The following is a 15,980-nucleotide window of genomic DNA, read 5'->3' as shown; positions in this document are numbered from 1 at the left end:
AGAATCAGCTCTTCAAATCTAGGTGTAGCTAATAAACTGCCAGTTGAGCCTTTACCAAAACATTGATATTTTCTAATATTCTAATGTGTCTGAGTATTATAATATTAATGCTCCTTAATTCCGAGAGCCTCCCTTTTACTGTTAATGCTGAGCTGCAGCCAATGAGAGCGCCGCTGTCATGCTCGCGCTCCTCCCGTCACGGCCTAACAGCCAATCAGAGCAGCCGTAGGGTTTTTAAATCCTCCACGCTCGCACCGAGCCTCTCCACAGCGGCTCCCCGATGCCAGTCGATGCAGGAACGGGGGATTTAAAACTGAGGCAGCGCTGAACTCACTCCTCGTCCTCTTGGGTTTTATTTTCATGACTGACATGGCAAAAGGTGAACTTTGACAACGCGCCAACGTTTCTGTGTCCGCTTGTGTCAAACGCACAGCTGTAGTTAATGTGGTGCTAACAGCTAATGCTAGCTAGCCTAATTGGAGGGTCGACTTTGTTGAAATAAAACGCAGCTGGTGGTTATAAATAAACCCGCTGGTGTGCAGGGGTGTGTGAGTCGGACAGCAGCTTATCTTTCCGTGTTTCCGTGTTTTTAAAGGGAAGAAACTCTTGCAGAGAACAGACGTAAAGCCCGAGGACAGAGCTGAACACCAAGTCGCTTCAGGGGAGGGGACAAAAGAAAACAAACCAGCTGCGAAACACAAGGTGAGCTTTACTGTTCGGTTTAACTGCGATGCTTCTTCATGTTAACGAGATCAATCAACAGAATACAAGCTGCTCTTTAGACATTGTGCTAAAGTTCCTGCAACTACGCTCCTGCCTCAGTTTAGCGACCAATATAATCTCCAGTCATGAACTTTATTGACAACAGGAAGCTTCTTATCGTTACCCAGACACGAGCATGTCAGGGGAACCCAACATCAGGTTGTGCACAGCTTCTCTATGACTTTTGTTCAGGCTAAATCAAGTGTACCCATATAAACAGTGCTGCAGCTATGAGATGCAAACACTGTGATTCATTGTCACTGGATAAAGTGGTGAGCAGCACATTCGAGCTGGGCAACAAGATGGTATCAATAATTCCCATCAATAGCAATATAGCACCAGTCCGATATGTTATTGTATAAAGCTAATGCATTGTGTAAGTACAGCGATGAGGTGTAACATGATTGATCTACATCAGATGCGTTGTTGTTTATCAATTGTTTGTCATTGGCTTTTACATGAGAAGGAGTTTCAAACCACAACCTTCACTCAGGAGCCTAAATAATAATATCGTGACACTGGACATTTGTGTCCCTTTTATGATTTTTGGCTGTATCACACATACCAACACTGTAGAAGATTTATTCATGGTTGGCTAAAAGGTTTGGAAATTATCATCTATGCAGCCACAGAAAGTTCACATTTTTCAAAATGTCTGTGCAAAAGCAATAGTTGGCCACTTGATCACTGTTTCATTAATATATTTAGCAACTCTAATATATCTGAGATGGTACTGTTACCATGGTACTGTTACCATGAAGAGGAACCACTCACAGCTGGAAATGACAGGCAGGCCGATAAAGCCTTCATCAGCTATTTTCTGTTGCCTCCAATCTGCTTTCTGACCCTTTGAATTCTGAGAATATATCATTTTTGAATGATTTTGCCTTCATCTGCAACTTTAAAAATGTTCGGCATCTTTTTTTGCTGCACTATATAACCAGACAATTCATCTATATATCTCTTCATCTGGGTAAATAATAATTCTTTTTGCAGGATTCCGTAGGTAAAGTTCAGTCAATTTTTCAGAGTCTACGGAGTCCAACCAAACCTAGATCCCCTCTGGGTGACAATTCAAGCATGCTGATCCAGGAAGGAAATGATTCTGATGCGGCTAATCCTGACGTGTCAAAGCTGAAAAAAGGTGAATACCTAATTATCTTTAAAAAAAAAAAAATGAATCAACTATTTTGAAAAGTGTTTTTTAGATAATTTCTACTACATGTAATCTCCTAGCCTCCTTTTTTCTTTCCAACCCTGTCTGGTCAGCAGATCGTTGTGTGCCTCAGAACACTGTCCCACGCTTGTGAATGGTAGCAGCGTTTGCTGACGTACTATCTTCTGACACAACTTGACTTTATGACGATTATGAAGGAGTGTCACTCTCTAAATAGTTAGGGCAGCTTTCAATTTGATTCTTTTTCTTTTTGTTTTAGATGTACCTAAAGAAATGAAATGTCAGCGTAGTGAGTCCAAAGAGCAGAAGCCAGAAATGCCTTCTGACAGTCATGGGACCAGAGAGCAGCTCGCTGAACAACCTGATCAGATAGAGCCCACCGCGCATGCAAACCAGGTCAGGTCTGCAGCAGATGGCAAAAGTTCAGCATTCAAACCTCGGAGTAGAGCCGGTCACAAACACGGAGCAAAAAAGTGAGTGCACAAAGCCAATATCAGTGTCGGGGGGTGGAGGGCAGACACGAGACAGGGTCTAATTACTCAATCATAATCTCTCATCATTTGATCATATCTGTTTTTTTCAGAATGGAAAATAAAGCTCCTCAAAACAGAAAGGTCACCGACTATTATCCTATCAGACGAAGTAACAGAAAAACTAAAGCAGAGTTAAAGGTTTGTATGAAAAATGTTGTTATAAAGAGGGTTGACCATCTGTGTTAACACTTAATCAAATACAATAACTGAATTTCTCTTTTTGAGTCTTAGTTTTTGATTTGTGTGTAAAAGCGTGTATATAAATATTTTGCCACTGTACCACAATGTTTAACGTTGACCCAATTTTTGGAACTGTCTGTCAACAGAGTGAAGAACACAGATACATTGATGACCTGATAAAGAACGGCACTGAGGAAGGAATGCAGGTGACATTTAATGATTCTTCTAATGTTGCCACATTAGTCAGGAACATGCTACGTGGAGAGCACTGTGTGAATTCATGTCATCTGTAAATTCTCAATATCTCTTTTGTGACGAATGTATTTATACAGTAGTAAAACAATTCCTGCATCTTTACTAGATAAGCTTCCCACTTAATTTGCTTCTGAATGTTTACAGGTCAAACACATAGAAGGAAAAGGAAGAGGAGTATTTGCTGTCCGGAGCTTCAAAAAGGCAGAGTTTGTTGTGGAGTACCATGGAGACCTGCTGGAACTAGCTGAGGCTAAACTGAGAGAGGCTCAGTATGCTCTGGATCCCCAAACTGGCTGTTACATGTACTACTTCCAATACCAATGTAAAACTTACTGGTAAGTTGAAAGAGTATCGACACATGGTCACAAGCGGCCAATGTAGCGCTGGACGCACCCAAATGTGTCCTGAGATCTGATCATTCAGAACAAATCGGGAGGTAATGAGGGAAAATGTGGCGACATTCTTTTCACTGTGTAAATGCTGATGCGTCCTGGGCCACATGAAGGACCGCCAACTCAGCTGACGTCCTCTGACCTGCTTCAGTTGATAAACACTGACCAACACATAATGATTGATAGCAGAGCTGCGCATTCATTAGCCCCTCCTGACTCCACTCACTCTTTCTCTTGACACACAGACATTGTGATAAGACACATCTGTAAACTCAGACTGGCTAAAAACAACGTCATCTGGTTTTTGTGAGCACAAAGGACAGAATGATGATTTGCATGTAGAGCGACTCTGATCACAAGTCTCTCAGGGCGGACATATTAATAAAAAATATTTTTAAAAGTTCCCGACATAAAGTTTACAGTAAACTTGAAAATGATATTCCTCCTTCTCTGTCTGACTTGTACTGTGGACACCTTGTTATATTAATAGCTTCATCTTTGTGTCGATCTATTTCAGTGTAGACGCTACAAAGGAAACAAGTCGTCTTGGAAGACTAATTAACCACAGTAAAACCGGCAACTGCCAGACTAAGCTTCACGACATCGACGGAACACCCCATCTGATCTTGGTGGCTTCCAGAGACATCGAGGCTGAGGAGGAGCTGCTGTACGACTACGGTGATCGGAGTAAAGCCTCCATCTCGGCTCACCCGTGGCTCAAACACTGAAACTTTGACCACAAGATTTTGTATTTGAGATGAATTGGTGCTCACTGCTGTCCTGTTGGTCTTTTTGTAAAAGATGCTATAGATGAGCAGTCCTCCACATGCTTTTTTATTAAGTATAAAAAAAGGATTTTGTTTTAATTGGAGGCTAAAGCTTCAACTTATGAAACATGTATTTTTGCCACAACTGTTTTTAATCATTGTTTTATATTTTTCTTATCTCGTAGCAGAGAGATTTAAGCTTCAAGAGTATTTCTCCTGGACATGTAGCAGATCCTTTTGTAATGAATATAATTCTGACTATCCAATTCTGGGATTGTAAATTATTACCTGTGCTGTAAATTGAGGAATAAACAGTTGAATCTCTTTCCAGCTGTGACATAGTTAATGGTGAAGATCTGAAAAAAATATTAAATGTCCATACCAGTTCTCCCTTCCTGATACCAATATCTGGACTTTACTTATTGGCCGATACCAGTGCATTTAAAATACTTTGCTTATGAGATGTATTTTATCAGCTGCATGTTACCAACCCTGTATGGAAGTGATGATTGCTATCAGTGTTTGGCCTGGCTCAGGTGAAATCTTTTGAAAAGCAAATACATGCAGAGAATCAATGTTTCAGAACTAATTTTATCATCCAGTTTGACAGGAGAAAACACCCCGCAGAACTTGGCACTGACATACTTTACACGTCGCCATTGTATTTGTGGGACTCTGCAGTATGCAATATTACCAGTTTGCTGTTGTTAGCTCTGCCCGACGCTACACAATCAAATAATTTCTTTGCTGCACTAAAAACTACTTGCAAGTGGCAGCCATTAGAGCCCAACAGTCCCCTTATAAAACCACACTTCTAATCAATTTTTATTTGGATCTGCACCAAATTATACACACTTGTAAATATCAGTCCCCTAAACATGCCATTTTTATTCACTGTGAAATCTGTGAAAACTAAATAAATAACACCCTATCTCTCAGTGTTCAAGAACATGAGGACAATTCCTGGGTCTGCCTCAAAATATTATGGGATGATTCATTGCTCATGTCACATCCTTCCCAGTTTTGTGTATTCTGCTGACAAACGCACTGATGGAAGGGTTAACACGACCTCCATGGTGAAGGTAACTATGGCGCTCTAAGATGACACCCTCCTCCATTGTTTGCTTTTGCCTCAAAGTCACATCCAGACATGGTTATGTACTATGAGTCTAAATCTATTAGCCACTGGAGCACTGCTATGGTAAATTATAAAAATGACTCTACACTGTGTTTTTTTTTCCTACCAACATGTCTGTCTCTATGCCAGCGCTACAGAAATGCACATTATGTTGCAGAAACATTGCTAGTAGAGTTAGATATGTGCAGCAAAGCTTAGAGTTTGGTTCCGTTTTGCAACAAGTTATCTGCAGCGTCAAAGCAGAACAATGAGTATGATTCAGATATAGTTAGTATTGAAGCACGTTAAGAATAAATTGAATCAGAATAAATCTGGCTCCTCTTTGCTCAATTCATCCAATCAAAACACATCTACACAGAGAAGTCATACATTAGGATTCTGGCTCAGGACTTGAATAACAGTCAATTATCAGTTGTTGTCAAACCTTTAACTCATCGTTACTGTGGCACGAACGTGCATGACATCATGTGATGCTGTAGTTCGTGACCAGTGTGTGTGCCTTGTGATTTGTCCTGGGGATGTATAACCTGTAACACCATGCAAAGTTATTAAATATTTAACCTGTGTGAAAAAAACCATACTAGTTCAAATGAATTAAAATGATTATTTTTAATGTTTTGGGGGTGGGGGTCCTACTGCCTGTGTTTGACAGCTGAGTTCATAGTGACATTGAGAGTGAGAGATTAAACAAATTAATTTCAAGCCTACAGATAATTTAATTTTTAGGTTAATGCATTCAACATCAACATGATCAGCAGCCAGATAATACTTTCCAGTTTCATTTCCTTCATCAAACGTTTCAAATAATATATATAATACTCTAATTACATAAACAATCTCAGGTTAAAATTACCAGTATAAAACACAGTGCTTGTTAGACTGACAAATACACATAGTAAAAAATCTTCAGTATAAAAGTGGTTAACTGATGAGAAAAACTGTGCCGACAAATCCTGTTTGTCCTCTACGTGGTCCGTTTGTGTGAAAAGGTTTTTCTTATTTTCGCCTGAATGAAAACCTATAAAAAGAAAAAGCCTGGTTAGTTTAAGCGGCTCGTATATGGATCTACTGCTGCTGCTGGTGGGTGAACGTGGAACGTTGAGGTAAAAGTGGCCGGGGTGAGAAACAAAAAAGAAACATTGAGTCACGGCAGATTGTAATTACTGACAGCAGTTTGGCAGACACACTCCCAGTTTCCAGCTTGTCTCTCTCTCCCACAAACATCCTCAGCATCAGCATGAATTCAATTGGTCACAAGTAAATCATTAGGAGCCAGGAGACGGCCTTTGAGAACAATCTTCCTCTTAGCTCACTTCAGCATCATGTGGTTGCTGCACTAAATATTCTTGAAACCTTGCCATCAGAGGTGTACAGCTTAAAATAATGTATTACTACACACAAATCTTATAATTGCGTTACGGTGCCTCTTTGTGATTTCTTCTCACAACTTTATTTTAGTGTGCACATTGATATTTCTGTGTTCACTGAAGGACTCCAGCCTGATACTCACAGTTTGCTTATGGTCGTCTTCTCCTCTTTTACATCATTTATCTCGGTTGGACTGTGCTCTGTGGCTGCCTCTGTCTTTAGATCCACTTCCACCATGGCTGGTTCAGCCTGTGGAAGGATCCCACTGCGGAAGAAAGGAGTGATGGGTCTTTTTAAAAATCGGTCAGCTGATTCATCAGGACAATATCTGGCATTTAGACATCAACGGCTATGGCCTATGCCTGCACTTACAAGGCTGATTAACACCCACATATCCTTTTTGTCCTCTACATTTGAGAAAAGTGTCGTCTTATTTTTGCCTGATTGACAAAACTAAAAAAGAAAAGATCTAGGGTTAGTTAATGGAGTTTGTTTGTGAGCATTTTTTTTGTCATTTGTTTTTAAAATGCATTTTATCAGATGCAAAAATAATAAAAAGAAAACAACAGTACAACAAAATAACAGATTAATATATCTGCCATCAACCGAGGTCAAACCATATCTGTTGACTTCCAGAGGAAATTACAGATTTATGATTACCGAGAATATTTTGAGTTGAAGGAGTCAGCCCTATTGAGTTGAAGCTATTCAGGAAGTTGAAAGCAAATCTGAGCTGTGTAATGTCAGAACTGGGCAGTTCTACTGCTGATATTTACAAAAAATTTACCGAACTGTGGCTGATTTTTTCGAGGTTTATTTTAGTAGTAGTGTTGTAGTACTTACTACAAGTTAGTTATGCCTATATTTACACAAATATACAGTATAAGTCTCTAACAAGCTGGATAATACTGGATATTAAGAGTCCATTGAACAAGAACTTATTTTATAGCTAATCACCTTGACCTATGAGGTTATGGTTTTTTGTTAGCAGGATTACACAAGAACAACTCGACTGATTTCCATGGAAGTATGTGGAGGGGAGGGTCATGACCAAAGGAGGAATCAATCAGATTTGGGTGCAGATCTGGATCAGGGTTTTTATTTTCACTTTCCCAAACAATGAGAGATGACCATGAGGTTTTTCATTGATGTCTCAGAGAATAGCTCATTGACCTAGATGGAAACAACCAGGACAATTATTTATGAGTGTGTGAAATGTGCTGCAGATCAAAATAATAATCCAGATCTTGTGAATTTAAATGTGGGTTCATGAGGGGACAGTTGGGCCTTGGCGGAGGTATGAACTCTGATTGCTCTTCTACTTATTGTGTAATCAATTGATGAGTTCAAAACAAGATGCACAATCCAGACTAACATTTTCACAGGTTCACAATCACAATCTCCTGTAGCACCACATAACAGGCCTCTATCCCACCCTGACATATGACCCTTACTGAGGTGCAGTGATTTATCAGATGACACCATAGCAAGATGCTCTGATCGGTTTGTAAATGTGGGTGGATGAGACGTGGCATAGTTCACTAAAAGGAAAGTACAGACTGAATGACGTGTTTGAATTGAAGCTGGCTCAGCTGCTCACCTCTTGTAGAGCTGCAGCTCCTCCTGAGCCACCATGAGCTGAGCCTTCAGCTGGTTCCTCTCCTGCAGAACCTCCTTCAGCTCCTGCATGGTGAACCGCGGCCTGTTGGGGTCCGTCAGGTCCACCACCAGCTGGTTGGGCCCCGCTGTTTGCTTTAAAACACAGGGGACAGGAATCATACACGGTGTTAGACCTGCGTGAGCTGATGTCCGGCTGCCACTCGGCGGACCCTCACCGTGCCCTGGCCGGAGGATCTCTCCTGGACCACCCTGTCCAGCTCCCTCTTCAGGTTGTCCCGCTCCATTCGCAGCTCCTCCACGGACAGGTTGTACTTATTCACCAGGGTCTCGAACATCTCCAACACGCGGACAATGCGGAACTGCAGGTCCGACACCTCGTCTCCCGTGCGGCTGACTTTTAACAGATCCCGGCCGATCACGTAGGAAATGTCGTAAACGTCCTCGACCGTCAGATCGAACGCGTCCTTCTCGAAAGCCAGAGCGGGAGACGACTCTTCACCGAACTCCATGACGGAAGTGACGAGTCGACGTGGTGAAAGTTAACTTCTCTCCACCGGCGCCTCGTCCCGGGCTGTTTGTGTCTGCTTGAGCCGGCGACGAGAACTTTTCTCAGGCAGGAGAAGGTGATCGACTTCCAGAGGATCCGCACTTCCCCCATCACTCATCCGCCGATGGCGTCACTCAGAGGAGGGCAAAGTATCCTAGCGACAGGTGAGCACAAAGATCGTCTGCGGGCCAAGAGGACTCCCTCCACTCTCCCTCCACTCTCCCCCCGCAGGAGCCCGGGACTCCTGTTTTTTCTCGGTGCAGAGAGCGAGAGAGTGAAGTGTGAGAGTGACAGCTCTCAGTTTGTTCACCTCTCTGCATCAGATAGAGATATTCCTCCATCAGGTGAGAGAGCACGTGCTCGTCTTCTGTTTTATTTCTCTCAGTTTTCAGTTCATATTTGTCAGAGTGACACGATTAAGGAGATATTCTGATAAAAGATATAAAATGAAATACTGCACTGGTCATGTCACGACTGTTCGCACTATTTCTAAAAGAAAATAACTTTTGAACATAAGTGTTTGAAACATAAACACAAATTTCACTGTAATGTGCAGTAGCATGTATATAAGGTACATGTGCATGTTTGTGTAATTCCTTGTTTGCTGTTAGCTCTGTAGCTTTGTGCAAAGCCACACATCATTGAATATATTTTGAAAATCATTCATTGTTCAAGCACAGTGTGCACGTAAAAACTACTGACAGGACAGGGGGGCTTTAGGGGACCCCTGTCAGTTTTCGACTGGGGCCAGTGTCCACCTGACACCACCCCTAGATCTGCCCCTTTCCTAATGCAAAGTTTGAAGTAAAAATTATGACATAAAAACACTACATCTAGCACAATTGTCTTGGGCACATGCATTTGATACACAGTGTAATACGCAATAATAAAGTTCAATAAAACTTTATTTCAGAACTAACATTCTTTTACAGATGTACTTACTGATGGCTGGGACACGTTTTATGTTGGAACATATTTCTTCTGAGGCTTTAACAATATTATCTTACCAGTGTAAACCATATAGTCTGTACGTAAAGATTGACGACATGACAGCTCCCCAGAGGTGAAGCCAAAATGTCTCCATTGCCACCTGATGGGTGGTTGTAGTATAGGTCATAAACCCTGTCCACTCACTGTCTGTCATTAAGGCATTTCTTAGCACACTGATGTTTGATGTGTTCATTTGTCTGGTAAGTATGGTTTTAATGAGTTATTTGATGCTATTAAAACACAGTGAAATGTCATGTATAACTAGAATTGCACCCAGTAAAGCACACACCTCTGCTATGGCCCAACAGTAATACACATGATTGTCTAGTTTTTAAAATAGAAATATAGAAGAAAAGGGTTCTGATAACATAAATTATTTATTTGACAGAAAACATTGTTTAAGAACAATTTAAAAATCCTGGATTTACCTCTCAATCAATCTTAAATAGTTTTCTTTTTCCCCATCCTTTCACTGGGTTTTTTGGAAATCTGTTTAATATTTATTGCATGATCCTGCTAACAAACAAACAAACATAACATAAAAACATAGCCTTGGCAGAGATAACGATAAACGAACAAAGCACAAACTATTTTTGGAGGAAAACAGAGGAACGTAGCTTTGTAGCTCAATTTCACTGAATCTTGAAACCAGACTCAAACAACTTGACAATACTTTGGCATCAAATACATGTTAAGATCACCTGCACATACATGACACTACATGTCCCATCACCTTCTGTAGGTCTCATGGCAGCTGGAGTCTATAAAAATCCAGTTTATACATTATTATGTAGAACAAGTAAACAATTTCTGTGCCGGGAGCAAGTGATGTAGAGAGAACACTGAATTCATTGTTTAAATAAAGTGGCGCATTGACAGGTTGTGACTTTTTATAAAGCCATTAAAACCTCAGAGGTCATGAATACATACAAGTGTCCAGGTTGAGCCCATTATCTAGTTTTTTGCTACTTAGGTTCATTTGACCAAGTTAGCGATAATGTTACCAAAATGTAACAGTGGTTCATTCATCACAATTTGGACTGTATAAACCATAGGTTAATAATAATAATAATAACTTAATTTGTATAGCACTTATCTTAACGAGGTTACGAAGTGCTTAACAAAATCCATGGCAAAAAATGAACAAACTAAAATTGAAGGTTATCAATGCAGTTCAATTTTAAGCTCCAAATTAAAATCAGACCAGATTTGGTCTAAAAATCAACAAGTACAGCAGCAACTAAACCAATTGTTATTAATGTCTGCTGGCAAACAGAGAGAAACAAACTGGAGGCAGAAAATATGAGCAATTATATGAGGAGACTATAAATTTACAGTCATACAAAGGAAAGTCGTCTGATTGGCAACAACGTGGGATCGTCTGTGATCAAACCAGCTGCCACCATCGGCATTATGGCGGTGAAGATCCTGTCCAGAGAGGAACACGGGGAAAGGGTCGACACAGCAGATGTGAGTCAGACAAAAATCACAAAAAGCATCAGAAACGTTGATCAGTGTAATGTTTTGTGATCCTCAGTCAACCACAGTGACGCTCACTATCAACATCTCCCACAAAATCTAAACCAGTGATATCTGATTTACTAATTGCTGTCGAATTTAAGTTTTAACTGGTGATGTTTTTAATAAGCATCGTGGTGGCACATTGTATAAATGGAGTCACATAAGAAAAACAGGGCAGAGAGGTGAACCTTTGTAAATGAAGAAATGTGTGTCATGTCAAACTCATTACTCACAAGCGCCGGATTCCTGATTCAGGCTGGTCAGTGGAATTGGAGCATGGTGGAGGAGGTGAAGCACAAACAAAGGGGCTGGTGTCATCCTCAGAGTCGTCACTGAGGGGATATGGAAGGGGTGAGCGTTATCTCTTGCCACCTTTGTTATGTAATATTTAATGAATTTAACAAAAATAGACCTTTTGTAATACGCCAGCTCTTCCTCAAGCACGAACACTTGGGCCTTGAGTTCATTCCTCTCCTGCAGGACGTCCCGCAGCTCCTGCAGAGTAAAGCGAGGTTTGTCTGACTCCTGCTCCGGGCTGTCGCTCTGCTCCTCCAGCTCTGTGTCAGCTGGCACCTTCTGCAGCCAAATCACATTTGACCATTTCTCTCAGCACAGTATGGACACAATGTGACACTAGCAAAGAAATGGGTATAGCTGAGCTTTTTCCTCACACAATGATTGTGAACAATGTTATTTGATAATGATGAATAATTAGAAGGGAACTAAAAGGCCCAACAATCCCCCTATGAAAGTTTTGTGGTAATCAGTTGAGTACTTTTTGAGTAATCCTGCTCACAAACAAATTAAAACTTTGCCTCTAACAATGGATACTGCCTTACTTTTACTGAAACAAATGTTTAATAAATCAGATTCATGGATTTATATGATTTAATAAGATATAATGTTGTGTTGTGTTTAACAGTCAATTAATGGACCTGTGCTATAAACACACTGTACAGTAACACTGTATATATGGGAGACCTGAGGCAGATGTTACCAATAACAAAGCTGTCGCCTCCTCATCTTCGTCACCCTCTTCCTCGTTGTTTTCTCTGTTAGATGACCTCCGGAGGATGGAAGGACTCTTGTCGTGCTCAAAGCAGTTTGCCATGAAGCCAGGGTCCCCTCCACACTCCACCCACACTGACTTTGGTTTGATGATGTTGGGTGGTGCTGCCTCTGAGGGCTGGAGTTCGCACAAGACAGGCACTTACACACTACAAAACCAGCCAGATCTAATGAGTCAAAAATAATTCAAACCTAATAATATTAATGCTGAAGATAAGCTTTTTCTTTTTGTACCATCATCTGTAGCGATGCAGGTGGGGACATTCCAGATTTTGTAAGAGAGGAACCTTCGATCTCAGAGATCTCTCTCTCCAGTTCCCAGTCTCGGAGCTCCTTTCTCAGCCTTCTGACCTCCAGCTGCAGAGCCCCGACCTCCTGCTGCCGTGCCTGGGCCGCAGCCTGCAGCTCAGCCCTCTGCTGGATTAGTGCCTTGCCCTGCGCTTCCATCACTCCTATCCTGTGACGAAGGTCCTGGTTGATCCTTATCACCCGATGCTGCTGCATCTGGAGCTGTAGTTCAGGGAATTTCCGTTCGAGGATAAAACATTGTAAAGTTAATATCCTATCAGGAGCCATTATTTGTGATGCATGTGGTGGAAAATACCTCACCGCGTCAACATCCTCATTTCTCAGTGTTAGCTCATGGTCCTTCGCCCGGATTTCATCCCGCTGCTTATCCACGAAGTCTAGCAGCTTCTTCCTTCCATGTCTTTCTTTTTCTGACATTCCTGCAGGTATAGTAAAATAAGAACTGACAAAATACGTACACAAGCAACAGTGCAAAGAGTTGTGGTTTGAATTTACTTCTGTCATGTCTCCTTATTAAACCTATTTTTATACAATGCCATTCATGTAACCCCTATTCTCTTTGATTATTTTTATAATGTTATATTTTCTTTTTGTCTTTTACCCCTTTGATCAATGCTTGCTTGACATTTCAACCGTTTTTCACAGCTCTGTTGTTTTTATGCAGTTTGTAATTATATTGTGATGATTACAATTATGATTGTTTATTATTCAAATTACAAAATCTTTCAAATTTGAGACCTGCAGGGAATTCTTTTAAAAGCTAAGCTATATGTCGACATGTTTACCGTGGCCCTGAGAGGAGGTGAAGCTGCAGCCACCGTGCAGGTCATACACAAGAGCTATATTTCTGTCCGCTTCAAAAATAGTCTCCTTTCCTCCTGACCGCCTCTCTTCACAGCCTCCTCTTTCATGTCACTACACAAGCATTCAGCATGTCCACTGTATGTTGTACACCTCAGTGTGACTGCCCAGGGTAAATAAGTGGAACATTCGCAAATGTGGAAAACATATGAGATCTCAGCCAAGACCAAACTATTTTAGTCATCACAAGATTCAGAAAAACACAACTCACAGGGCAAGGCTTCAAAAAGCAACAGCTACAGACTACATATCATGATGTGTTATGTTGTGTAGGTATTATAATTATCATACTTATTTCTATCTTATTAAGTATTTGTAAACTTTTAGATTTTATGTTGCCTTTATATTTTTCACACTGGACTTTTTGTTGATTGACATGAGTGAATTCCTGTGCATTTTAATACCTGGCTGGAAACCAACCAAACACTGTCTTACTGTGGATTGGTCACATCATGGACGATGCTTATAGCTTATAGCTTCCATATCAGATCAGTGCATCCCTATCGATGTATAATAGGAAAATTATAGTTTAAAGGAAAACAATTTGTTCCTCCTGAAGATTTTGAAAGAAACCTCAGGAAAACATTAATGTCATAATGAATTTGTCAAACCCTGGTTGAGAATCATCGCTGCAGACGACCTACCCTCCTGTTTGTGCAGGTCTTCCTCTGTGACGGGCGACTCTTTGAGAGAGAGACTCACTAACAGCCTCTTGTTCTCTGCCTGAAGCCGAGTGATCTGAGAGAGCAGGTCCTGGACTTCACCTCTCCACACATCCTCCACCAGCTCCAACTCCTGAACACATACAGAAAAAAAGCAGAGCTTGTATACCCTGACATTATTTTGTATGAAGTTGTGGTTCATGAGGTAAAGTGGGTCCAGTCATGAGAAGGTCATTGGTTCGATCCCTGGCTCCTCCTGTTTAAATGTTGACAGAACCCTAAACTGCCCCACAAATGTATATATGCATATATGGCCCAGGATGCATTTGTGTTCACACAGCAAAAAACGCATGCATCCCAGACCACCTCCAAATGTGGTTTGAGTGACCAAATCTCAGGATGCATTCAGGTGCATTCAGATCTGTAGCTTAGCATCAACCACTTGTGATTGGATCACTCCGGATGGATGTTGATACCTGGTCTGAGCGGTGACTTATTGATAATCAAACCATTACCCTTCATTCCATCCACAGTTATTCTCTGGTGTTCTCTCATTGTCAGTCTCCAATAACTTAGGGAATCTCAGCAGGCACCTCACACTGCACCCAGGCGCAGATGCACACTTTATTTTACACCCTGAGGAGGAGGCCTCAGCTCCACCAGGCCCTTTAGAATGAAGACACTCCTCATGGAAGCTGGTGTGACCTGAAGCAGTCAGGTCACCGACTGTTTACATTGGTGAGAGAGGTATGATCTGAAGGTGACACGTGAACTGTTAATCCTTGGAACAGAAAGGTAGAAAGGTGCGTACGTGTCTGTCCGCAGCCTGGTGCCACAGGAGAAAAAGAAAGTGTTTTTTTGTGTAAGAGGAGCACACACAGACACACACACCACATACACACACACACACACACACACACCACAGACCTTCTGGTGCCTCCTCTCCTGCTCGGACTTGTCGCTCCTCTCCTGCCTCAGTCTCTCCAGCTCCCTCCTCAGCTCCTCGGCCTCCTGTCCGGCGGCTCCTCGGCTCACCAGCGCCTCCAGCTGCTCCAGCACCCGAACCACTTTGGGCACGAGCCGGACCAGAGACTCGCAGCCGAACCTGTCGATGATCCGCTCGAACTCGTGTCCCAGCACCGCCGCTATGTCGTACACGTCCATGACCGTGAGCTCGGCGGCGGGTCTGTCCAGAGCGGACATAATCCCGCAGGTCTCCATGTGTGTCCTCTGCTTTACACCTCCAACATGTCTCCCTGTCCCCGGACAACACTCCCTGTCTGTGGAAAAACACGTTTACACACGCTACACGAACCGTGAGTCCGTGAAGGCAACTTTGTTGACAGATGAAACTTTACCAGTCAGATGCTGCGTTTACTGTCCCTGCAAAAACTCGTATATGTCACGAACATAAAATGTCACAGTAGTCTGGAGTGCTTAGGTCACCAATGTTCGGACCGCGGTCTGGATCTGGACCCAGACACAGTTCAATATGGACCCAGACCTATTATTAGATTTTGAGGGACTGTTTCTGCGCAACTTACGGTGGTCTTATTTTAACCTGCGCAGCTTTTCTATCCTGGCAGCACACGGTAGAGTTCACTTCTCTCACTGAACAAGAGAAATTGGGAATAAAGAGAAAAGTTAAAGCTGTTTGGTTGTTAATATTTATTTCGATTGTTCGTATGTGAAATGCAGTTAAGAGAAAAGAGGAAACTCAAACTCACTACACCTTTTTATCAATTTTTTCTAAAATGAAGCACTTTATTTTAAGATGCCTTTTTTAAAAAGCTTTTAATTTTTGGATGCAAACCTTATTTAACGAGAAAA

General features: G+C 41.7%; 3 protein-coding genes across 4 annotated transcripts; 1 reads left to right on the top strand and 2 right to left on the bottom strand.

The window, feature by feature from the left end:
* Nucleotides 1-235: 235 nt before the first annotated feature.
* Nucleotides 236-4,390, top strand: kmt5ab (lysine methyltransferase 5Ab). The gene is made up of 8 exons (XM_020101075.2): nucleotides 236-379; nucleotides 596-702; nucleotides 1,759-1,906; nucleotides 2,199-2,412; nucleotides 2,523-2,610; nucleotides 2,799-2,858; nucleotides 3,052-3,242; nucleotides 3,817-4,390. The coding sequence occupies exons 1-8, from the start codon at nucleotides 361-363 to the stop codon at nucleotides 4,025-4,027; spliced, it is 1,038 nt and encodes a 345-aa protein (XP_019956634.1). The 5' UTR covers nucleotides 236-360; the 3' UTR covers nucleotides 4,028-4,390.
* Nucleotides 4,391-5,794: 1,404 nt separating this feature from the next.
* Nucleotides 5,795-9,028, bottom strand: rilpl2 (Rab interacting lysosomal protein-like 2). Its single transcript, XM_020101076.2, has 4 exons — nucleotides 8,408-9,028; nucleotides 8,173-8,324; nucleotides 6,715-6,837; nucleotides 5,795-6,222 (listed from the first exon to the last, which is right to left on the bottom strand). The coding sequence occupies exons 1-4, from the start codon at nucleotides 8,699-8,701 to the stop codon at nucleotides 6,201-6,203; spliced, it is 591 nt and encodes a 196-aa protein (XP_019956635.1). The 5' UTR covers nucleotides 8,702-9,028; the 3' UTR covers nucleotides 5,795-6,200.
* Nucleotides 9,029-10,087: 1,059 nt separating this feature from the next.
* Nucleotides 10,088-15,643, bottom strand: LOC109638048 (RILP-like protein 1). 2 transcript variants are annotated; one of them, XM_020100827.2, is made up of 9 exons: nucleotides 15,509-15,643; nucleotides 15,078-15,430; nucleotides 14,133-14,283; nucleotides 12,928-13,046; nucleotides 12,553-12,828; nucleotides 12,248-12,436; nucleotides 11,663-11,826; nucleotides 11,484-11,582; nucleotides 10,088-11,157 (listed from the first exon to the last, which is right to left on the bottom strand). In XM_020100827.2, exons 2-9 carry the CDS (start codon nucleotides 15,369-15,371, stop codon nucleotides 11,067-11,069), a joined length of 1,383 nt encoding a protein of 460 aa, XP_019956386.1. In that variant the 5' UTR covers nucleotides 15,372-15,430; nucleotides 15,509-15,643; the 3' UTR covers nucleotides 10,088-11,066. The 2 variants fall into 2 exon arrangements, with proteins under 2 accessions (XP_019956386.1, XP_019956385.1); XM_020100826.2 differs by having other exon boundaries at nucleotides 15,078-15,608.
* Between the last annotated feature and the right edge of the window lie 337 nt (nucleotides 15,644-15,980).

This window comes from Paralichthys olivaceus, chromosome 4 (assembly GCF_024713975.1).
Source record: "Paralichthys olivaceus isolate ysfri-2021 chromosome 4, ASM2471397v2, whole genome shotgun sequence".
Lineage (NCBI taxonomy): Eukaryota > Metazoa > Chordata > Actinopteri > Pleuronectiformes > Paralichthyidae > Paralichthys > Paralichthys olivaceus.
This window is presented reverse-complemented; position numbering and strand designations above follow the sequence as displayed.